Source organism: Cydia amplana, chromosome 16, assembly GCF_948474715.1.
Source record: "Cydia amplana chromosome 16, ilCydAmpl1.1, whole genome shotgun sequence".
NCBI lineage: Eukaryota > Metazoa > Arthropoda > Insecta > Lepidoptera > Tortricidae > Cydia > Cydia amplana.
In genome coordinates, this window is record NC_086084.1 from 4,538,695 (window position 1) to 4,563,621 (window position 24,927).

At 37.4% G+C, this 24,927-nt stretch overlaps 3 protein-coding genes across 5 annotated transcripts; 2 read left to right on the forward strand and 1 right to left on the reverse strand.

Annotated features, from left to right (window-relative positions):
- Positions 1 to 567: 567 nt before the first annotated feature.
- Positions 568 to 10,463, reverse strand: LOC134655393 (uncharacterized). Its single transcript, XM_063510852.1, has 6 exons — positions 10,087 to 10,463; positions 9,701 to 9,830; positions 8,396 to 8,682; positions 3,084 to 3,259; positions 2,268 to 2,400; positions 568 to 1,160 (listed from the first exon to the last, which is right to left on the reverse strand). The coding sequence occupies exons 1-6, from the start codon at positions 10,207 to 10,209 to the stop codon at positions 636 to 638; spliced, it is 1,374 nt and encodes a 457-aa protein (XP_063366922.1). The 5' UTR covers positions 10,210 to 10,463; the 3' UTR covers positions 568 to 635.
- Positions 10,464 to 14,915: 4,452 nt separating this feature from the next.
- Positions 14,916 to 18,099, forward strand: LOC134655413 (ninjurin-2). 3 transcript variants are annotated; one of them, XM_063510878.1, is made up of 3 exons: positions 14,916 to 15,242; positions 15,588 to 15,764; positions 17,877 to 18,099. In XM_063510878.1, exons 1-3 carry the CDS (start codon positions 15,129 to 15,131, stop codon positions 18,087 to 18,089), a joined length of 504 nt encoding a protein of 167 aa, XP_063366948.1. In that variant the 5' UTR covers positions 14,916 to 15,128; the 3' UTR covers positions 18,090 to 18,099. The 3 variants fall into 3 exon arrangements, with proteins under 3 accessions (XP_063366948.1, XP_063366947.1, XP_063366946.1); XM_063510877.1 differs by lacking the exon at positions 17,877 to 18,099 and adding an exon at positions 17,278 to 17,535; XM_063510876.1 differs by lacking the exon at positions 17,877 to 18,099 and adding an exon at positions 16,838 to 17,156.
- A 929-nt stretch (positions 18,100 to 19,028) lies between these two features.
- LOC134655409 (dihydropteridine reductase) lies at positions 19,029 to 20,162 on the forward strand. Its single transcript, XM_063510872.1, has one exon. The coding sequence runs from the start codon at positions 19,254 to 19,256 to the stop codon at positions 19,956 to 19,958; it is 705 nt and encodes a 234-aa protein (XP_063366942.1). The 5' UTR covers positions 19,029 to 19,253; the 3' UTR covers positions 19,959 to 20,162.
- Positions 20,163 to 24,927: the final 4,765 nt, after the last annotated feature.

Consider the following 24,927-nt stretch of genomic DNA (forward strand, 5'->3'; position numbering starts at 1 on the left):
CTACTGAAAGATACATAAGACTATCCCGGTTTGTCCGTTCCCCCCACCACTCATGCCCGATCCATACTAATTCTAGAATCATGAATTCATGACAAAGACCGTTTGACAAATTCGCTCGCTTTATAGTTAAACTAGCGACCTGCCCCAGTTTCGCACGGGTTAACCTTTTCCACGTCGTGTCAAACACAAAAGCTGTCACTCAGACGCCACATCATTGAAGTGTCAAAACTGAAGTTGAACTTTATGTATATGCACGTAGGTCGATGTTGCTCTGTGGTCTGTGACCGATTATGACGTTGAACCTACGGTGCGGATATATCGGTCATTGGCGTCCAAAAGGTTAACAAATTATACACAACCTTCCTCAAGAATCACTCTATCAATAGGCGAAAACCACATGAAAATCCGTTCGGTAGTTTTTGAGTTTATCCCGAACATACAAACACACAAACAGACAGACGCGGCAGGGGACTTTGTATGACTTTGTTTTATAAGGTGTAGTGATTTAAGCTGATCGATCATTACTTATATCTAAACGGTCTATAATCCTAATAACTGAAACAACAGTCTAAAAGTCAAAAATAAATTTATTCATTAAAAAATTATAAATACACTTAACAATAATCAGTTCGTTACTACGTGACCTCGCCAACCGCCATCTCTTGAAGCAAACTCATGACATGGCAGAACCTCTCCTTGATTTCCGTATACGATCTATGGGGGAGGGACTCCTGTATCCTCCCAAATACTTGTTCGGACCCCGCTTCGCCTTTTAATACTTGCAACATAGTCTTATCTTCCTCCCGAGTCCAGTTACTTTTAGTTTCCTTTTTAATTTCAGTCGCTGTGACTTCGATCTTCGCGATTTTCGGTTTGGGAGCCTCTGTGATAACAGTCTTGTCTTTTTTCTCTCTTTTTAACGCTTCCTTCTCTTTTTTCTTTACGTTCTTTTTCGGGCTTTTAAGTACTTCTTTTTTGGTGTTGTCGTTGACGTCTTTGATGTTCTTGGTGGGTGATTTGGGGGTTTTCTTTTTCTTCTGGGGTTTGGGTTTGGGGGGTTCGTCGGGTCGCACCCGATAGGGCTCCTTGCTGTAGGGGTAGGTGACGCAGGCTGCTCGGAGCATCCTGCCGTGTTGGAGGAACACCCGACCGTGCAGGTACTAGAAATAATAACTTAGTTTTATTATATTTTCTTCAGTAATAAAACGTCTGTAAGACATTGCCGACATGGCCAATGTAGAAATTTCATGAGTATGGCCAAGTGAAAGTCCAAAGTACCTCTTCTAATGTGCTGTTATATGAATTTGAACTGTATTAATAAGACGATAAAATTTATTTTTAAACGTGGTTGTTTTTTTTGCTCAGAACGGAACGTCGTCTTGTTGTCAGTGGTTTTCCTCGGGAAACGTCCACACGTCGTAAGTCGTAACCCTTGTCAGTAAGGAAACTCTCATGCGGTTTCCTATAAACTACAACATCTCCCGCACCCCGCACGCGGGGCCCTATCGACCAATGAAAGAGCCATAAAGATACTCACCACAGTGTCAAGCGCCTTGTTATCTGTGGGCTGCCTCCGATTGTACTTTTCCTCGGGAAACGTCAACACGTCGTAACCCTTGTCAGTAAGGAAACTCTCATGCGGTTTCCTATAAACTGCAACATCTCCCGCACCCCGCACGCGGGTCCCTATCGACCAATGAAAGAGCCATAAAGATACTCACTACAGTGTCAAACCCCTTGTTGTCTGTGGGCTGCCTCCGATTGTACTTGTCCTCGGGAAACGTCAACACGTCGTAACCCTTGTCAGTAAGGAAACTCATGCGGTTTCCTATAAGCTGCAACATCTCCCGCACCCCGCACGCGGGGCCCTATCGACCAATGAAAGAGCCATAAAGTTACTCACCACAGTGTCAAGCCCCTTGTTATCTGTGGGCTGCCTCCGATTGTACTTTTCCTCGGGAAACGTCAACACGTCGTAACCCTTGTCAGTAAGGAAACTCATGCGGTTTCCTATAAGCTGCAACATCTCCCGCACCCCGCACGCGGGGCCCTATCGACCAATGAAAGAGCCATAAAGATACTCACCACAGTGTCAAGCCCCTTGTTATCTGTGGGCTGCCTCCGATTGTACTTTTCCTCGGGAAACGTCAACACGTCGTAACCCTTGTCAGTAAGGAAACTCATGCGGTTTCCTATAAGCTGCAACATCTCCCGCACCCCGCACGCGGGGCCCTATCGACTAATGAAAGAGCCATAAAGATACTCACCACAGTGTCAAACCCCTTGTTGTCTGTGGGCTGCCTCCGATTGTACTTTTCCTCAGGAAACGTCCACACGTCGTAACCCTTGTCGTCAGTAAGGAAACTCTCATGCAACGTGTCCACGCCGGTTTCGTATAAACTGCAACAAAAAATGCTCATATTAGAACGTTTTCACATTGCCCGACCCGATTGAAGCGCGTTGCGCTAGTGTTCTTTCTTAGGTACTGTACCCTAGAATTAATGAGAAGACTCTTGGAGAGGGCTTAATTGGTGGTTAACAAGCATGCAGCCTATCTACCATATCCCGGGATCCCGGTATTGATGAAGACTGTTTCGGTATCAATACCGGTATTGTGAGAAGTCCGGTATTTAGAAGCCCTAGTTACTTCTACCCTACCCTAGTTACGTTAATTTTTTTTTAATTTTCAAACAAAAGTTATTTCCAATAATCGACAACAAAAAGAAACATATTGTATGCAAAACAGTGCTTTTGACAATTGGTTTAAAAATGTGCGGCAATGATGATATTTGTCAAAAGTCAGAATCTTATTTCATAAATAAAAAAGATAATCAAACCGGTCAAAGAAGATTTCATACTATTTATTACCTCAGGAACTACTAACACCATACAGGTTGCTCGAAAGTAAAAAATCGTAATTTGTTAATTTCTTCGTAACCGCTACACCGATTGTTATGATACTTTGTATACTGGTTCTAAATACCCTAATGCATATGTATTTTTCGGCTTGTCCAATGGCTAGGGACACCCTGTATTTTACCCTGGGTATTCAGCCTGAGGGAGAAAACAAGCCACGTAATCACCTATCGGGTGGTCGTTCGTCAGGGAACAGCGACTTGAACATAGCGGCGAGCTTCGGGTGCGCGCGCAGGTGCGGCGTCACGCGCGTCTTCAGCTCGGCGCCGGTTCCGCCGACGAGCGCGCTCGAGATGGCGCGCAGAACCTTGCGGAGCACCGTCGGTTTGCGGGACAGAGACGACTGGAAAGAGAGAGACGGTATGACGAAATGAGTTTCTTGTGTGATGTGAATGAAGTTGAATTAAGGAGTGTCAGAAATCAGAAGTTCGTTCGTGTTCAATGAAGCAGGCAAGGAACGCACTCGATCTCGACGATGGTACAGCAGATAACGCTCAGGGATAGTAATTTTTAGGGTTCCGTACCCAAAGGGTAAAAATCGGGACCCTATTACTAAGACTTCGCTGTCCGTCCGTCCGTCCGTCTGTCACCAGGCTGTATCTCATTAACCGCGATAGCTAGACAGTTGAAATTTTCACAAATGATGTATCTCTGTTGCCGCTTTAACAACAAATACTAAAAATAAAATAAATCAAATATTTAAGGGGGGCTCCCATACAACAAACACGATTTTTTTGCTCTATTTTTTGTTGATGGTGCGGAACCCTCCGTGCGCGAGTCCGACTCGCACTTGGCCGGTTTTTTTTTGTATTGTAATTCGATAATACTATAGAAGTATAGACAATCAATTTTTTCAGCCTTTTTCATGACGCAACACTAGGTACCTACTACAGAGTGTTCGTTTTAACTTAAACTTGGACGGTAAGATCCGTAACTATTGATATCCTGAGACAATTTTCCCCTATCTTCAATAGTTTCAGATTTTTGTCATACTGTTCCACTTAAAAAAACATTTTGTATATTTGAAAAACCCTAATCAAGAGCAACCACAGACCAACGAGTACTGATTTTACCGAATGTACCTATTACAGAACAAAACAGGATGCCCACTGAGTTATCTAATGTACACAAATATTAACTTTAAACGGTACACAATATAATGTATTATTAGATAGAATTAGATGAAATTGTTGCACCTAGGGGTGCGTAACCTAGGGATCGTCCAGAAATCATGTGATCATATTTGGCCTATTTTTGACCGGCCCCCTGGTGATATTTGGTGATTTTAACGCAACCCCCTTCCCCCCTGCCACAAGATCACGTGATAATTATAATATCGTTTCTTCTGTATATGTTCAAGATGCTATCTCTCAAAAACAGCCATCGTAAAAATCTACTTATTACTTACCTATATATATAAACAGAGCGGATTTATATTTGATCTGATTAAATTTATGAGTAATATTGTTGTATTTGGCTTTCCCGCTTTGAAAAAAAATACATGTGATATCTTCTCTGACCCCCCCCCCCCCCTTCCCCATCGTGATAATTCGTGATATTCTCCTTACCCCCACCCTCCCTCTAAACGATCACATGATTCGCTCTCTATTCTCTATTCACATGATTTCTGGACACGACCCCCTATATAAACAAAATTCTATCCTCCCACATACTTTTTTAGTGATTTTAAGTAGGAAATTGTGAGATGCCTATGGGCTAAGGGCGTCCGCTAGCTAGCGCGGTTGCACGGAGCGGGTTAACGAAAAATATTCAGTTGCTCAGCCATGTATAGTACGGCTCTTCTGAGGTGAACTTTTCGCTTCAAACCTTAATCTTTCAAACAAAGGCCATTGTCTCTATTATCGCAAAATTGCTTGCTCCCGACTTAGCACGTGTCAGTACAACATTCATATTGAAAAACAACCGGTATCGTCATAGTATTAAGGTTCATATTTAATGTCACTGATATTCTATATATTACGTTTTGGTAGTGTAGGACGATAGACCGCCCCGAAGCGATACGGCACTCATATTATTTTGATATTTAGTGTGGTGTTAAAAATGAAACACGGTTATTTATGATAAAGCGTTGTATATTTGTTATATAACAAAATCTAAGGTAACAATGTAAATTTAAGATTAATAAGTTTAACATAGGTATAATCAACATTTTTCCGTGTAGGTATATAAACAGTTATACGTACTACTAGATAAAATCGTGTCATAAAAAATCAGATATAATCAATTTCTTTCTTATATTATAACCAGTGATCGGGGATGTCTATGCCACTTGGGGTGAATGACCTCAATCATTATGCTAGTATGCATATGCCGCGGGATTCCCGGATTCGTGTGCGATATAGGAGAGTGTTTTGGCATGTTACTGTTAATCAATTAATCATGCATTGCATATATTATTAATATTAATAATTGAAAATTTGATTACAGATCAATTGAATATATCAATAAAACCACTAAGCTCGCATTACCTTATCAGTTTTGCATTGCCTTTCAACGACCGAGTCGAGACCCATGTTTTTTACAGTCCTTTATTTTATAAACGAATTACCAACACCGAAATAGCGTTTACTTTTCGAACAGTTTTGTTCCTATCGCGGGCCAAGTGGCGTATCCATATTACCATTTCGACTTGATATCCCGCGGTGTGGCATAGAAATCCCCGATCACTGATTATAACCGACCTTTCTTCTGACCGTTGACACGTGACGTTTTGTTAGAAAAGCTGTACGCTTCAAAGCTCCACGTTTGCCTTATCAGTGTTTTTATTGTTACTATGCGTCGGCATCACATCAGAGGTGCTAATTTCACAGTATCATTATTTTAAAGATAAGAAAAAATAACAATGCTTGCAGCTGCACCTTTGTAAATTATTACATTTACCACCGCAAGCTAATAATTTAAATAAAACAATATAATAAATAACCACGTTTCATTTTTAACACCACACTAAGTATCAAAATAATATGAGCGCCGTATCGCTTCGGGGCGGTTTATCGTCCTACACTACCAAAACGTAATATCTAGAATATCAGTGACATTAAATTTGAATCTTAATACTATGACGATACCGGTTGTTTTTCAATATGAATGTTGTACTGGCACGTGCTAAGTCGGGAGCAAGCAATTTTGCGATAATCGAGACAATGGCCTTTGTTTGAAAGATTAAGGTTTGAAGCGAAAAGTTCACCTCAGAAGAGCCGTACTATACTTACAAAAAGTATATATCCTTATTTCTACTCCGCAAATGACATATTTATTTTTATAAACAGTTTATTGCGTAAAAATATCGATGCGATCGAAAAAATCAAACCATATTACCAAAAACACTCTTTAATTGATCATTGGTGGATCTAATGTCCTAAGGTTTAAAAATTATCAGTTACAAATTCGCTCAGCATACAAATAAATATTCTATACATATTACACATACAAGCAAAGGCAATGAAACATTTCGTGTAAAATGATAAAAAGCGAATAATGAAAAAAATGTAAGACTGACATTGATATCACGCTTTAACCGTTTGACCGCCAAAGACGTCAACTGACGCGTGCTGCGACAGCCCAATATCAACCTTCTTGCATTCCGACAAGGTTCACGATGACACGCCGCACACGACAGGCGCGGCGTTCAAAGGGTTAAATAAAAAATTGGGTCTTTCCATGAATCTAGTATAACTGGATTGGGCATGAGTGGTGGGGATAACTGACAGAACGGGATAGTCTTATGTATCTTTCAGTAGGAGTAGCAGCGAAAGCGCTATTATTGTTTGTCCTTGTCACAGTCTCACATCTTGTTTTATTCCCCACCGTAAATTGACCACCGTGATTGGTCGAATTCATTTGTTGCCCACCATAACAAATAAATTCGACCAATCATAGCGTCGCAATTGCGACGCTATGATTGGTCGAATTTATATGTTTTGTCCCTCACGGAGGCACGCGTAGACCACTTCTATAGGATGCTACCTTCTATGGGTCTTTCCATCAAAGAAATCACACATTGTCATAGAATATATTATGACAATAGTAGAGTATAGACTAGACCATGAGTTGGAATGTAATAAAATATTTGTAATTTAAGGAAAGAAAAAGCGGCCAAGTGCGAGTCGGACTCGCTTATGAAGGGTTCCGTATTTAGGCGATTTATGACGTATAAAAAAAAAACTACTAACTAGATCTCGTTCAAACCAATTTTCGGTGGAAGTTTACATGGTAATGTACATCATATATTTTTTTTAGTTTTATCATTCTCTTATTTTAGAAGTTACAGGGGGGGGGGACACACATTTTACCACTTTGGAAGTGTCTCTCGCGCAAACTATTCAGTTTAGAAAAAAATGATATTAGAAACCTCAATATCATTTTTGAAGACCTATCCATAGATACCCCACACGTATGGGTTTGATGAAAACAAAATTTATGAGTTTCAGTTTGAAGTATGGGGAACCCCAAAAAAATTTTTTTTTTTCTATTTTTGTGTGAAAATCTTAATGCGGTTTACAGAATACATCTACTTACCAAGTTTCAACAGTATAGTTCTTATAGTTTCGGAGAAAAGTGGCTGTGACATACGGACGGACAGACAGACGGACAGACGGACAGACAGACATGACGAATCTATAAGGGTTCCGTTTTTTGCCATTTGGCTATGGAACCCTAAAAAGGCTTAATAGTAAAAAAAAATCAGTTGGAATGTTTAAGGTAGGCCAAATCCAGTTATGCTAAAATTTTACAGTTATGCAGTGATACATTTTGGGAGCAGCATTCAGTCATTTTAATTATTCATGTTATTAAATATAAAGATTTGAGAAAAGTTTTAAAATGTATATCATGCCATGATCACTAGAATACTGCAGTTTAATGAAGTATTTAAATAAACAAGGAAAAAGAGATGACCAGGGCAATGTAGAGTTGATTTCTAGTTGCTGATTACCAGTTATATATTAATAAAATCAGAAAGGACCAATATATAAACAGCAACACTCTTAACTGTCCATCGGTGGACCTTATGCCTCTTGTAATAAGGTTTACAAACTGTCAGTTAACAGTGTGGATGATGTTAGGCACAAAACAAACATGAACAAAGTACAGTTAATGTCATGCCAAACATTCACTTTGTGGTTTGTTAATACTAAGAATGGCTGTGTGCTGTGTCACTTTCATTTGCCATATTAACACATTCATTGCCATCCAGCCAAACAAGCCATCCGCACCAGGCCACAAAAATTTCGTCATATAAAGCTGCAGTACCACAATCCCGACTATTGGGTGGTCCGGCCTGGGAACGAAATCATAAAATACTCGATAGTCTGGTTTTTGGCACTAAATGTGTTAAGTGTTGCTGAAGTCAAAACTAGGTAGGTAGATTCCACTGTATTACGGCAAACAAATTACATAGACAAACTTCAAAGGACAAATCATGCTTTGCTCTAATATGAGTAAATTAAGTGATACTTACTTGTAACAGCTCTATAAAATTTGTCATCTTCATCAACATTAAATGGTCGGAGAACCTTCCCACTTGCGCTGCCTGTCCCGGCTTTAAAAACAGTAAGAAGTCCTCTACAAAATCCTTATGCTCTACACCAAATAACTCCTCTATCTTCCTATATAGCTCTACTGGAGTCTCCTTGGCAGGGTCGAAAGATTTCAATAGACTTTGGAACTGTACAAACTTATTGGTAGGCACCGATTGGTTTGAAGAAAACCTTGATTGTACTTTTGTGTAATAGGATCTAACTAAAGCTGAAACAAATACAAAACATGTAAGAAATACATTATAAAATTATAGATCTCATTTATGTACACATATTTTATTTTTTAATTTGTTATTTTACAAGTATACATTCAGAGTCACACTAAGCTAAATCTACATGGCATTTGCAATGACATAGTGTGGGCATGTCATCATTAATGTCAAATTTCTATGGAAATATGATGTTTATAATGACACTACCTGACTTTGTTCAAGTTAGCTTAGACAGACTCTAAGTTGAAGGAAACAACAAAAAGCGGCCAAGTGCGAGTCGGACTCGCCCATGAAGGGTTCCGTATTTAGGCGATTTATGACGTATAAAAAAAAACTACTTACTAGATCTCGTTCAAACTAATTTTCGGTGGAAGTTTACATGGTAATGTACATCATATATTTTTTTTAGTTTTATCATTCTCTTATTTTAGAAGTTACAGGGGGGGACACACATTTTACCACTTTGGAAGTGTCTCTCGCGCAAACTATTCAGTTTAGAAAAAAATGATATTAGAAACCTCAATATCATTTTTGAAGACCTATCTATAGATACCCCACACGTATGGGTTTGATTAAAAAAAAAATTTTTCAGTTTCAGTTCGAAGTATGGGGAACCCCAAAAATTTATTGTTTTTTTTTTCTATTTTTGTGTAAAAATCTTAATGCGTTCACAGAATACATCTACTTACCAAGTTTCAACAGTATAGTTCTTATAGTTTCGGAGAAAAGTGGCTGTGACATACGGACGGACAGACAGACGGATAGATGGACAGACAGACAGACATGACGAATCTATAAGGGTTCCGTTTTTTGCCATTTGGCTACGGAACCCTAAAAATGTGCATAGACAATAATCACACTAGATGTGAATATTATATTACCAAGTTTTGTTTACCTATAAAAATAATGTCTGTTGCCAATTCTTGTGACCTACTTTAATGACACATTTCTTCATCCCTATATTCTTATAGTGTTAAAGCAAAAATATGAGCATAGGAATGCGGATATATTTACCTGCATCTAATGCATTGGTCTCTGTTGCCTCAAGAGCCTTAGCTGGCTTGTTATTTTTATCCTGGTTATCGTTTTTTAACTCATTCTGCACAGGCAATGAAGGATTTAGATCAGCTTTTTGAGGAGGTGGCTAAAAAAAGCAAAAAAATCCCAAGTTAAACACTGAAATTCAATTCAAATTCAATTTTTGTAATGTCATCTTCAGGCTTTAGTGTTTACCAACTTTGTGTATTATAAATAATAAAGCTTAAAATAATACATTCCCGTAGTTTTCATATATCTGTAAGTGATTTATTTAGGGTATAGTAAACGTAATTAGAATGCAACATAAACGAATAACTCCACGAATACGCAATAGCCCACATGAATGCCTTAATCTGACTCACCTCAGGGTTTATACCAATTATAGGAGCAAAATTCTGACTGGAAGAACTAGTACTCGGCACAATTTTATTACCAAAACCATCTTGGCTATCTCTCGTAAACAAAATTGGCATAGAAGGCAGCATCTAGAAAAATATATGGGCTCGTCCCGCTAAATCTAAAACAATGTTAATGGTGGCCAATTCCACTTGGCGAATTAGCTTGTTTCCTTCATTCTTTCACAAACAAAACACAAACACTTAAAAAGCAGAACACAGAGCTACACAACGAAGATGAAATTATGCATGATTAGCGCGAAAAACATAGTAGTTTTGATTTATATTTTTGCAAACAACACGAGAACGAATGGAAACATTTTTTGACAGATCCATGACGAGTCGACGATGGACGCGCTGTTGTCTACGTTTCATTTTAGCAAGGTTTTGAAATAATTTTAATTATTGCTTACCAAATTTAATATCTGATGATTTCTATACAAAAATAAAGATTATTAAGTAGATTTTTTGTACACATATATAAGAAAACGCAACTCTTTCATAATAAAGTTAAATAAAATAGGCAAATGTATGAGAAACTTCGCGCGACTTTTCAAAAGTTAGAATGGACATAAGGAAGTTTTACTATCAAATTGATTCTGTTAAATCACAAGATAAAATGAAATGTATGTATAATATATGTAATATCCACTTTTAGTAGCTTTTGTAAGTAATAACCTACTTTTAATTTAATATAAAAATACTTTTAAAAGTTATCCGTTGTTTTTGTCAGCTGATGATTTTATGTATAATAATAATAGACAAAGAGATACCTACTGTCAAAAAGAGTGATTGACAAAATGAAATATCGACATGTGTGTTATCGATGATAGGTTTCTTAATGTTATTGATATTTTTAATACTGTAGGATAATTTTACTTTTTAGTATTGTTAAAGAAAATTGCTACTGCTAAATACGGAACACGTCTGATATCGTCTGTTATAGGTATATATACCTAGGAATTATTGTTTATTAATATTTGGGCACTGTTGTAGGTATACTAGGTCAACCAAATCTTGTCAGTAAATAGGAACAAAAAAAACTATACTCATCCTTTTCTTTTGGGTGCTAGTACTAGTGTAAGACAAAGATAGTATGATTCTCTCTGTCTATGTTTGAAATCAAACAAACCTTTGACACACTATAATACCTAAATTATATAATTACGTAATAAGGAAATTATGAACTGATTTGTAATTAATTTGAGTTTAGGAACTTCTCGGTAAGTTACATATGTATTTTATTTTTTAACAATTCTGACTTATCGATAACAGATTTCATTGATGTTTCATTTTCTCAAACACTCGTTTTGCCACGAAAAGTTTTATTAATATTTAAAAATGGACAACTATAGTAGGTACATACATATTTAGTTAGGTAGTTTTACATATTACATTGCCTTTAAGTAATCGGTACCTACTTTTATATAGATTTTTATTGCAACTTTTAGGAAGTAAAGTAACACTTGGTTGTGGTCGTGTTTTTTTCTATATTTCACTCCATATCTATTTGCACTTTACATATTCGTGTACTGAAATTCTGAAACTCGCCAAACATTTTTTTTAAATATAACCAAAAGTCGTGCATATTTTTTGTTTAGTTTACGAATCACACGCTAGTTGTTGTTGCGCTGTTCAATGTAGTAAAATTTTGAATCGCGCTATCAAAATGTTTCATAATTTTTGTATGGAGTAATGATATGGCAGATGACAGATGACGCTGTCCCTTGTGCAAATCATTATTAGCACTATCAAATTATGTAGGTATTCTCAACGAAATGCTACGTCAAGTAGGTTCGCTCTTAGTTATGCATTGTTACTTTCAAGTTAGTGCAAAGTTAGCGTGGTCGAACTCTACGTTTTTCCATGGATTCTTCCGATCTTAATTCAGGATGAATTACTGAAGAAATTTCTATTCATTTTTTTACTCTGCAAGTTAACGGTATTATAAAATGTGCTCAATTCATGCTAGCGATGTTAACACGTGTCCTAGAAAAGTTAGTTTACTTTGCCTTGCATGGCTAGTCTAAAGTTTTTTCATTTCATTTTCCATTATTTGCTAACGCCTCAGGCTTAAATAAATCCCGATCTCTTTGTGAATCAAATGCTCCTGCCGATATTATAAATCCCAGTGTTGTAATACATTAATTTCAAAGGATTTTAGGTATAGGTACTTGTAAACACTTGAACTCATATAGAGTCGCGTGACACCACCCTGTGACACTGCCATTTACCAATAGCTATCGCCCTCGTAAATCAGACCAACAATATCACAGAAGAATTATTGTTTGTCCCCGTTGTCTGGATACCGAATCGATTCTACACCATCGCAAGCTTCGGCTTTATTCTTCAGCTATGCTACGGCTCCAAAAATAAAAAAAAAGCGAATAACGCTCGAGCATTCTGTTTTCAAATGTTTAAAAGTTAAAACAGGAGCTTAGGGGAATCTCAAAATGGCTTCAATTTTGCCCGCTGGACTGCGAAATGGGGTAAGTTTGACTTTTAAGGAACTAAAATACAGATACCTACTTTCGCTATTTTAAACAAGATAGAAATTCAAGATTATTTCAATGTTGTACCTACTGTACCTAGTTCTTTGTTCAGTTCAGTAAATTTATAATTTCGTGTCTGATGCTTCGTTTCATACGTCAGTAAGTACAATCTTCATCAAAAATAGTGCCATAGCACAGATTAGCACCCAAGTATATTCAAATACGCAATTTAACATCTGCCAATAAAGTCTGTTTTTAGACTGTAGTAGTTTCTCCTAGGTAGGTACTTAAAATTATTAGCATACCATATTTTAATTACTTTGGATGCGCCCGCTGAAATTCTTTGCAGATTCCATTCAAAATCCTGCAATTTGATGAAAGAATTTAAATTATATCGGTCGATGGTAAAAAAAGATTTTAACTTTATAAAACAACTCCTATAGCTGAAACATTATACTACTCTTTGCTGAAAACTTGGTGTGTAATGTTTTATTGAATAACGTGTTTATATAATAGGATACAAGACAACGTTCTTTAAAAAACGTAAATAGCAATACATATGTAGGTAGTAGTTGATATATTAATCGGATGAATAGCCTGTCCTAATATCCTATTTTTGATGAATAAGTATCTAAGCGATATGTATGTATATTTGAAGCATATTACAGTGCCAGCCACTTGAATAGCCTCACTCAACAAAATTAATATTTCTCATAGTAATATAAAAAGGAGATATATATTAAACATTAAATATGAAATAAAACAAGAAGCCTTGTAATAGTAAATACAATATTTATTGTTATCTAATCAAAGTTTTAAGAAATAACGTCAAACAAATAAATTGACCCTTCCACTTGAATAGCCTCACATGCTAAAAGATACTGTTTAGTTATTAAAACTCTCGTTTAATATTTCGTATACCTTCCATTAGACCTTATTAATTCGAAAATACGTTTAGGTAGTGATTCATATAAAGAATGTATGTAATTAACGTCCACAGAATCCCAAACAGTGTAAATAGCTTGAATGAGTTCTTCTTTATTACTAAACTGTCTTCCGTTGTAATATACTTGCCGAGAAAGCCAACCCCAGGCATTTTCCATGATGTTCAGATCAGGGGACAAGGATGGCCAATCTAGAACTTCAATCTGGTTTTCTTCAAACCACTTTGTAACTATGGCTGACTTGTGTATGGGAGCATTATCATGCTAAAAAAACACTTTTTTTCTACCTATTACTTTTCTGATCTTACTTTTTGTTTCTTTTAATAAATTTAAATACTTTTCAGAATTTAGTCTTCCGTCTACCACAATTAAATCAACAGTACCATAGTAAGAAATTGCTCCCCAAACCATCACCGATCCGAGAGTTGAATGATGACGTGATAGTACTTTCGGTTCTTTCCTTAGGTCATGAAAATAATATTTAAATCCATCTGGACCATCTAGATTAAACTTTTTCTCATCACTAAAAATCACATTTCGCCACTCGGTTTTCCAGCACATGTACTTTTTAGCCAAAGACAGTCGACCCGCCACATGTTGTTCGCGCAAAGGAGGTTTACTCATGATTTTTTTTCGTTTGAGGTGGGATGATGTTCTAATAATCCGTCGAACTGTAGAGAGAGGTGCTCTAGTATTTATTTCACTAGCTATTTGCCTGGCGGTCTTGGTGGAATTTGAAGCAGTGCGTAAAATAAGTCGACGTTCACGATCCGTAGTGGCAAATTTTGTGCGTCCTTTATACTGGTGGCCGTAATTTTCCTTATTTTTAACATAATTATTAATAACTTTAGGGCTGCGACCTATTTTTTGAGCTATCTCACGATGGGATAATTTTAGAGTTAAATAAAAATTAACTTTTTCAATTTCTAAACTTGTAAGTTTTTTTCACGTCCCATAGTCACAAAAACACTGTGTTTATCGCGTTACTGCAGGTACTTAATAGAATGCCATCTGTATTATCTAATCATAATAAAATAAATTTGAAAGCGAAACTTAAATGCACGGTTTGGACGATTATGTTACACTGAGGCTATTCATGTGGACGGCCCGTATTAGCTCTTGCGTCCACAACGTTTCGCGCGCAGACAAATTCGGACTTGTTAATGTGTCGTTCGATAAACGTCAGGACGTACAATTCAAATTTAAGATATATTGATAAAAATAATCACGTATAATTATAATACTCACAATATATAGGTGAGGCTATTTAAGTGGTTGGCACTGTATTCTACCGGGATCCTTCGATACGTACGTATCTACGTTTTAAATTAGAAGGTTACACAATCCATTGCTTTGGTTGATTCATCATACCTACGCTCAATATAATACGCTGATAATTATTTAAAATTCGGTTTCACTACCGCCGTCGAAGGCTCATGTTAAAGGAAATAGCAAATTTCCTTCGCTCGTCGAAAAACAATGCCTCAATCAGAACTTAGTGGCCGTCGGAACGTATCCGTGAATAGTTTGAACATTTAAAAATCGAATTCCAATTTTTTTTTTAATTTTGAAAATGGAACGCAATAAGGATAGTACCGATGCTCCGTGCGAACGTGGCGTGGATGTGGACATAGACGAGATGGTAACAAAGGAACAGGATGCGTCTACTGGAGTTCTCAGTGCACAAGTAATTTAAGTTTTCTTTTTGTGACAATAAGTAGAATATTAGTAAGCCATACGAAAATAAATAATGGCGTGCGTTAGACAAATTTTTGGGATTATGTAGTACATAAGCGGACTTTTTTAAATATAACACTTTTCTAGCCAAAAACCTCTATCAATTTATTATTACAAAACGATGTAGCCTTAAAATCTCGCTATCTTCGCGCTTGTGTTTAGATAAAAAGAAAGTGATATCTCGTAAGTTGAGAGCAATGAAACGTGTAGTTACCTGTTATACTTCCAGTTCCTACGCCCAAAAAAGGCTAAATAACATTGTAACCCTTGTTGATAAAGAAAATACTTTACCCAGGTAAAAGGCCTCGACGCCAACCGCTATGCCACCAAGAAGACCGTGGCACAAGGCATGCTAGACATCGCACTGCTCACTTCCAACGCATCGCAGCTGAAATACGTGCTCCAAGTTGGCCCTAAGCACGAGTTCTACACGTTGCTGGTCGTTCTCATCTCCGTTTCTATAGTGCTGCAGGTAAGCATTTCTATATAGTTTGGTTTTCGTATGGGAGATTTATTTAACACAACAAAATTTTAACAAAATTCGGTGTAAGTAAATCGTCCTCTCCTTGACTCCAACGCATCGAAGATGCTACATCATGTTGTGAGCTTATGAGTAGGTAGTGAAAACGAATTCTACACTCCTAGGTACGACTCGTAAAATGTAATGCCCGGATAACTCATTGTAGAATGTTGATCGATACCATACTTGTATTAATTCACATCTGACAAGAGTTTTCTATTGTTCGACAAACTTTTAATTGTGGTATTTAACGAGATTCCCAGGGTCTAGGGAGGGAGCGACATCGCATCGTTCCTAATATCCTAGTATTTATCCTTCTCATCTCAAGCAGGCTTCGATCTGCGCAACGGCGACTGCATGTACCTAACATGAATGTCCCTTATTTAGGTAGGTAAGGTACATGGGAAGTATATGGCTTGTAGGTAAGAATTTAAACTTAGAAAAGTAATCAGAACCTACTTTACAAGTACCATAAGTACTATTCTCTCAGATTTTTTAAGGTCCTGCGTATACCTAATGAAAATTGTTCCATCGGCATTGTTGATTTTGAACTATAGGTAGCAATGGGGCTGGTGCTGCTCTCTCTAAACCTGCTCCGCGACTGTCGTTTCCACGAGCCTCGGCACCGCGTGTCCGCCCAGCGCGTCAACTACGCCACCACGGCCTCCGCTTTTGTGATCACCGTCCTCAATGTGCTTGTCTCTGCCTTTGACTCTTCGCTCGCAAGATACTTGGAGATAGATTATATGGTTTAGGCTGCCACGCGATGCCTTTCTGCATTGCATATATAATGAGGAGTCGTGCAGTATAAAAGTAGATACGATACCTATATGAGTTTTTATGTATTAGGAAAAAAATGTGTACAAAACTGTATCCTTCCATTTTAAATTTTAGGGGGAAACAAGGGCGCAAATAGATTCCTTTCACGTTTCTTTGTCTTTGTATATGTAGAGCGGAAAATTGGCTTATTATTTTCAGGCGGTGACGATTAAAAAAAAGTTAAACTAGCTAAATGTTTGTTTTAGCTGCTGGTTGGTTTGCTCTTCGTCGTCATCGGCGGCTTGGACCTGAATGACGACGACGACCAACCTTCGGCGGTGATCCTCAATGACGTCATAGTCATTTTTATATTCGTCATTTCGGTGGTCAATATCGTCATTTCGGCGTTCGGTTTAGAATATTCAAACAGCCCTTTGATTTTACAACGCCTCCATTACATTAATAATGAATATTTAAGGAAAGGAAATGGCACTGTCTCTTGAAAGTTACCGGCGGAAAACCACCTATTTAATGTTAATTACGAGTAAGGCCGCAATAATAATATTAATGTAATAGGGGCTCAATTGTATTTAAAAGATAGGCAGTTAATAAGCTAAAGGGTAATTAAGTAACCAGGAAAAACTACTTATATTTCGCTTATTATATTACGTACTAAATTTTTCACGTTAAATTTTACTCTATGCAGGCGAGCGCGGGAGTTTTGGCAATAATCATATCATTTATGGACAATGAGGGCAGCCATAGAGAGAAGAAGATCGCTGATTGGCTGTACCATGGTTCGGTGGGGCTCATGACATGCGCAGTCTTCTGTGACGTCATCAAAATGACGTTCGGCCTCGACCCCGCGCTCTCCACGCAAGATTTCTATGGAAATAGGACAACTAGCATTGTTGATAAGTTCTTGAACATGAAAGCGTAGTGATACAAAGTGCCACTTAATCAATGCAGATTGTAGACATAGACAGTTTAGTCGTAATGGTAGAATTGGGTCATATGAAAATTTAATGTTCATAGTATCGATATATTTATTTTAGCTGTGTGACAACCCTTATTTCTTTTTTTTTTCAATAATCACTTCTTTGGTTTGCCTATTATTCGTATAGCTTGTCAAACAACTTTGTCAGTAAAAAAAGGCGCGAAATTGAAATTTTCTATGGGAAGATAACCCTTTGCGCCTAGTGTTTTTCTACTGACCTAAATAGCTTGACCTACTATACTTTGATTTTTTTCAGCTGTTGTTTTCACGCACATTTTTATTTTGTGTCTTTTTGTTTATTTTTTTAGGTTGTGTCAGCTATCGTGGCGGTAGTTCTTAGCCTCATTTTCAATATAAACCGCGAAAATCACCTGCGCAAGGCCAATGCTCTGAACGACACCAGTTTATTATTTAAGATCATGGGAATCACTGTAAATGTAATTATAAGCGTTTTCTTTTCAATGGAAATGGATAGCGTATTAAAATATAACGCAAGTAACATGACATGTGCAGAATGTTAGAAAATTAAGATTATTTATGTCTAGTACCGGTCTATTAATTTAACTATATTTTGTTACTACTCTTTTTCTTTTATTACATCACAAAATCAACAAAATTAAGTGTAATTATAGGATAGGTAATGTAAAATTAGATTACTCATTATAAAATTATACTCTGCCAAACCCAATTTGTCAGTAGAAAAAGGCGCGAAATTATAATTTTCTATGGGAGAACAACCCTTCGGGCCTAATTTTTTTAAATTTGCCGCCTTTTTCTACTGACAGAAATGGCATGCTAAACCATAAATTATGCATAAAAGCATACATTTAAAACCTGCACTGTGATATTTTAAGAATTATAACTTAAGATTTTATCAATACTCATAACTTCAAATAATAAAAACTTTGTTTGATATTGTTGCTTTCATTTCTAGCGCCTAAAATTGTCACACTCATACTTCCGTTTATTTCTACCAATCACAATTAAACGGATATACTTGGTCAACAAGATCTTGACAGTAGAAAAAGGCGGCAAATTTGAAAAATTTAGGCGCGAAGGGATATCGTCCCATAGAAAATTTGAATTTCGCGCCTTTTTTTACTGACAAGATTTGGTTGACCCGCTATATATACATACTGCCAACTGTAAGATAAATGCCCCATCCGTTCGCTCTGATTTACGCAGTTTTACCACCAGTGGATGAAGATTTTAGACATTGACCATAAATTATTAAATTTATTAATAACCTTTCCATGGTCATATCGCAACCATACTCTTTGATCGCAACACAAAAATGAATCAAAAATCGCAAGACGAGCGAGCAGAGCGAGTGACGTTATACGTCACTCATCAGGTTGTTTTTCTGTCACTTCTGTCAGTGTCAAATCAAGTGAACGCACGGAACGCACTAAACGAGAAGAGCTCGCAACAAGTGAAAATCAATACCTAACTTAAAACTCAGTGGAAAGACAGGTTGCAAAGTTGCATGATAACTGAATATCTTCCCACAATACTACCGCGATAATAATTATCGAATTGCCCTTCGTGGCGTTCCGCTCATTCGTGCCGCTGCGTTCGGTAAAAAGTGAGAGGCGAGGTTACCGCAGCACAGATAACGAGGTTGCATTTCGCTCGCCAATAACTAATTAGTTGTCCCCGGGCTCCAGTCGCGGTAGCACGTCACAATGGCCAGCGGAAGGATCGTTGTTTACGGCGGCAGAGGCGCGCTCGGCGCGGCGTGCGTGAATCACTTCAAATCGGCAAACTGGTGGGTCGCCAATGTCGATTTGAACCCGAATGAGACTGCTGACGTGAACATTACTGTTCCTAAGGACGCTTCGTGGGTGCAGCAGGAGGAACACGTGGTGAACGAGCTCGCGGCCGCGCTTCAAGGTCAGAAAGTGAATGCGGTTATTTGTGTAGCCGGCGGCTGGGCTGGCGGCAACGCCGCTAAAGACCTGAGCAAGCAAGCGGACCTGATGTGGCGTCAGTCCGTATGGAGCTCAAGCATTGCTGCTACTCTCGCTGCCAAGTACCTGGCTCCTGGAGGTTTACTTGCTCTTACCGGAGCTAAAGCTGCATTAGATGCCACTCCTGGCATGATCGGCTATGGCATGGCTAAGGCTGCTGTTCATCAGCTCACAAAGTCCCTCGGAGCCAAAGATTCAGGTTTACCTGATAATTCTTTAGCCGTTGCGATCATGCCTATAACACTGGACACCGAGATGAACAGGAAATGGATGCCAAAAGCCGACCACAGCACATGGACCCCGTTGACATATGTGGCTCAACTGTTTGATAAATGGATCAAGGGAGAGGAGAGGCCGCAAAGTGGCAGCTTGGTGGCTCTCGTCACCAAGGCTAATGTTACTGAATTAATTGTAGAATAAAATAATGTTAGCTCAAAGAGATTATGATGAAAACTTATGAAAAACTGGAGTAAATGTCTTGCCGTACATAGTATGTGAGATATATGTTGCATTTTATTTTTGATGCTATTTAAAATATATTTGAATGTTGTGATGTATACAAAGTAATGTTAATATCAGACAATAAGGGGAACAATCTCAATAAGTATCAAATTATGTATTGAATGTGTAGATGAAAGATTTATGCATGTATTAAAGATTGTTACACAATAAATTAAATGTATTTTTTTCCATTTCCTTTATAAGTATTGAAAATAAAACTAATTGAATAAAATTCTAAATGACTACAAAACCTTGGTGAGATAACCAGAAAAACTATGTTGGAGCATAGGAAGTAGGAACATTGGTTAATTCAAACAAATTATTAAAAATTAAACCTCATTTTCATCAATAGTCTTATTGTGACAAGGTTCTTACGGTAACTTATTAGACAGCTTATAGTCTGTGCGGAAAGAGAAGAGACGTGGAATATATCGGGCCCGATACATTCCACGACTCTTCTCTTTCCGCACAGGCTCTACTAATATTCTAAGTACAGTCAGCGATAAAAGCTTGTACCAAAAATGAAATTTTTGACAAAAACTTATTAAATGACGTAATTTATGAATAGCCCCTTTCCTGTTTACACATGGCATTGTCATCAAAAAGTAACAATTAATATTCTATGAATGAATAAGAATGGGGTCGAGTTACGTTTGACGAGTTTATGTGTTACGATAAAGAGGTCATTGTGGTAACAAGTAACAATGATTAAGTAACATTTATAACTTTAACTAATTATAATTTAACAAATTGTTATGATAAAACTTGGTACATAGTACGTATGTCTTCAGACTCATTTACAACTATATATATAATAGTAATTGATACTTATCTAAACATTTTAATCATACCTACACTAAAATAGTAGTAAAGTGGCAATGCACAAAACAAGTGTTTAATCTATTTCACCATACATAACTCAAGTTAATAATGAATGTTTCATGACCATTCGATAAAAAAATGTGATAACTAGTATACCTATTGGTTAAAGCAGGGGTCTCCAAATTTTTTTACCTGAGGGCCATATGCGCCTCAGAATTTTCGCGCGGGCCACCTGTATCTGGTTGCTGCTGTTAGGGCTGAACCTCTGGAGCCTGGCTCCCGCGGGCCGGATTGGAACGCTGTCGGCGGGCCGGATTTGGCCCACGGGCCGAGGTTTGGAGAGCCCTGAGTTAAGGTAAAGAACGTTATGTAGTAATATTTGATTGTTTAACACATTCAGTGCCAGCGACTCGCTAGGGGAGTTCAATGTTCGTAGGCGCTTTTCGCTACATACCGTTTTTCCCGTATTGTCGGCTACTCGCGCTGGCACTGAATGTGTTAAACTCTTAATTTACGGTTGTATCCCGTGTAGGCGCATAATGCCCAGAGCGCCTAAGCGCCTAAGGATTAAGGTTCCGTCACACAGGCGCGTTTTCCGGGCGGGGCGTGAGCGATTTATCCGCCACGCCCCGCCCGGAAAACGCGCCTATGTGACAGAACCTTTAGACTGCGTTACCGGTAGCTAGAGGAATTTCGCTTTATATCATTAATTTAATGAGTATGACAATAAATGAGGCAGTTCTGTGAACTATGATTACGCACAGTTTCTGTTCGGTAAAAACCTTCGATCGGTAATTCCCCGCCAGAGTTATGAAGGTATGTTTCCTCGTAATCGGAGAATGTGTCTGCAAATAGGTACCTCTACCTACGACTTACGTATATATCTATGATACGTTTCTATTCTACGACAAACGGTGAGCTACATACATGAAACAAAAATTCCTATAGGCACGTAGACGTAGTAAGTATATGTAGGTAGGTAGGTGTATCGCGACTATTGTCAGAACGAAACCGGATTTTTTGCCGAATCCGAACCGAACCGAAGGCTTGGTTTTGCTCGTTTCGACCCAAACATAATTTTTATGCCAATACTTGCCGGTACTGGAATTTCGGTAGGACACAATACACTCTCGACACTTCTCACGATAACCGTCGGACTCTAGAAGTCTACCCACTAACTATGATTGCCATCTTCAGGACTATATAGCTAGGTAGGTATATTGTTTACTAAAGCTATCGTTAAAATAATAATAAACTCTGGATAAAAGAGTAATTAAGGATGAACGAATGCAGTATCATACAAAAACTATGAAACTTTCCCCTAACTCAAAGGGTCTAGCCGCATTCCTATAGTGAAACTGCCCCTCGCTGAAATGTATAGCTTTCTTTGGTGCGTTTGTTTGTTTTATATTAAGATGTCGTTTTACCAAATTTCAAGCTCAGAATCCTCTTGGTTTTGCTAAAAATTAAAAAAAAAAAGAAAAAAGTTTTTATTTTTTTATAGCTAAACTTATGGTTCGATTTCATTCAAATTTAGATATTTTAGACACCTAATAGTAATTCATTTATAAAAAAAAAATTAAGGTTCTAACTTGTTTACAAGTGCCAAATTTTTTTTTTGAATTTTTTAAAAAATTTTTTTTGTTACTTAAAAGAGGGTGACAACCTCAATTTTTAGTTATTTAGTGCACAATATAACATTGCGCAAAATATATTTTTTCCGAAAAAATCCATTTGTGGCATCAAGGTAAAAATATCTTACATTTGCATACAGGCCGTCTGTCTTACGACCATAGGTACTACGCTAGAAGGACAAGTACCTTTAAGATATTGATATATTTCCCTATCAAAATTACGTCTATTCCTCTATTGAAATTAACTAATACTCACTGCATTAAAAATATACTCTCTTTTAATGAAATGGCGTGCATATATTGGAATCAATAAATTATTATTTCTGAATAAAAAGGTATAAAACTTCTTACACATATTAAAGTAATAATTTATTATTGATTTTTTCTACTCCAGCACTTAAATGTGTCAATTAAATGACTGACAGTGATATCTAAAGCAATGTCATTTGAATGCTTTGTCTATAGGCTCATAAGATGACTGCTAGCAGTCATCTTATGAGTATAATACAACTGCTTTATTTTTTTTTAAAGATACAAGTTCCGATCATCTTGATTGAAAGAGGTATGTTTTCATTTACAATAATAACTCTTTTTTTTTTTAAATAATAACTCAATTTTTTTTAAATAATAACTCTTTTTTTTTAATAATAACTCTTTTTTTTAATAATAACTTTTTTTTTTTTTTTTTGCTGCAGCTGTCATAGAAAAAGTAATGTATGCAACAGCTCATAATTGGTTCTTAAAATTCTCGGGTCTTTTTTTACAAAACTCGACTACGTCTCGTTTTGTAACTTCGACCCTTGAATTTTAAGAACCCTTATTATATCACTGTTGCATAAACTACTATTAAACGCCGATAACAAACTTGTATTCGAATTTAAAGAAAGAAAGAAAGCTATACATTTCAGCGAGGGGCAGTTTCACTATAGGAATGCGGCTAGACCCTTTTCTTGTAATTTATTTACTCTTCTTTATTTGTCTTTTTTTACGAAAAAAAAAAATACGTGATATTTACCGAGATCCTCCTCCCCCAATATTGTGTTAGATTTGTCTTGAACCCTATCCCATCCTGTAAATACCTTACGTAAATAATGGACGCCCTCTAATATGATTGCACTTTAGTCCTAATATTTCCAAAGGCCCCTCCACACTCGTGCGCGAATCGCGGCGCGAAGTCGCGAACGCGAGTGTGGAGTCGATTTCGCTGATCTACGAACTTGACTCCACACTCGCGTTCGCGGCTTCGTGCGCGATTTACGCACATAGTCTGGAGGAGGCTCAATAAACAACACGCAATAGACCCGCATTCTAAGAAGACATCGATTAACTATAATTAGATCTATTAGATTCAACTTATCATTATCTACTTACACCTGCATGTCTAATGATCTAATGATTGCAAAATTCCTAATAAGTCTACCTAATTTATGGATTCGCAGTTAGTACCTAAATAGATTGATAGACCATAAATAAGCTAGTAACTGTGCGTTTCTCCAGGAACTTCCTGCCTCGCACAGCTAAACTGTGAACTGTCGCTTGATGCGGTATTTCCGTACCGATACGACCTTCAAACCTTCAAGAAAAGGGCGTACTCCCATCTTAAAGGCCGGCAACGCACTTATAACCCCTCTGGTGTTGCGTGTGTCCATGGGCGGCGGTAATCGCTTACCATCAGGTGATCCGTCTGCTCGTTTGCCATACATGATCATGATCATAAAAAAAGTAAGTAACTACTGTATCAAAGGTTTATTGTCAAAGTCTGTAAGAAAGTAAGAAAAAATTTGACAGCTATACTGGATCAACCAAATCTTGTCAGTAGTAAAAGGCGGCAAATTTGAAAAATCGCGGGTTAGTAACACTGTGTTCGAATAATTCCAAAATCGCGTGTCATCTGTGTGTTATCTGTGGAATGTGGATCGTGAATGACAGCCATCATCTTATTGTTTACATTCTGAATCGTTTCTATTTCAAGAGAAATTTCTGCTGTCACCATTAAATACCAAGATTATGCATGACCTCAAGCAAAGCTAAGGTGCCTACAATGTACAATCATGCTCGTTGACGGTAAACATTACTAAAATTTGAGGTTATGATAATTCACTCGAACTGACGTTTGAAGGGCGGAAAAATAAACACGTTTTGGTTCGATGTACATTGCTGCTTTTCTTAGCGCAATTCTGCTTTTTGAGTGTTACATGGTGTTACCCTACTTTAATTTGCAGTACATTGCTACTGACAAGATTTGCTTGACGCACTATACATATAATGACTTGGCAATCGCACATAATGCTTTACTTGTACCGTAAAATATCTACCTATGTATAATGCTCAAACTGCATGTGATTAGCGCTAGCGTTATGTTCAATTAGAATTATTTTTAATAGTTGACGATGGTCCAGGTTATGTCATTATGCAGCCGTGCGATGGCCAAG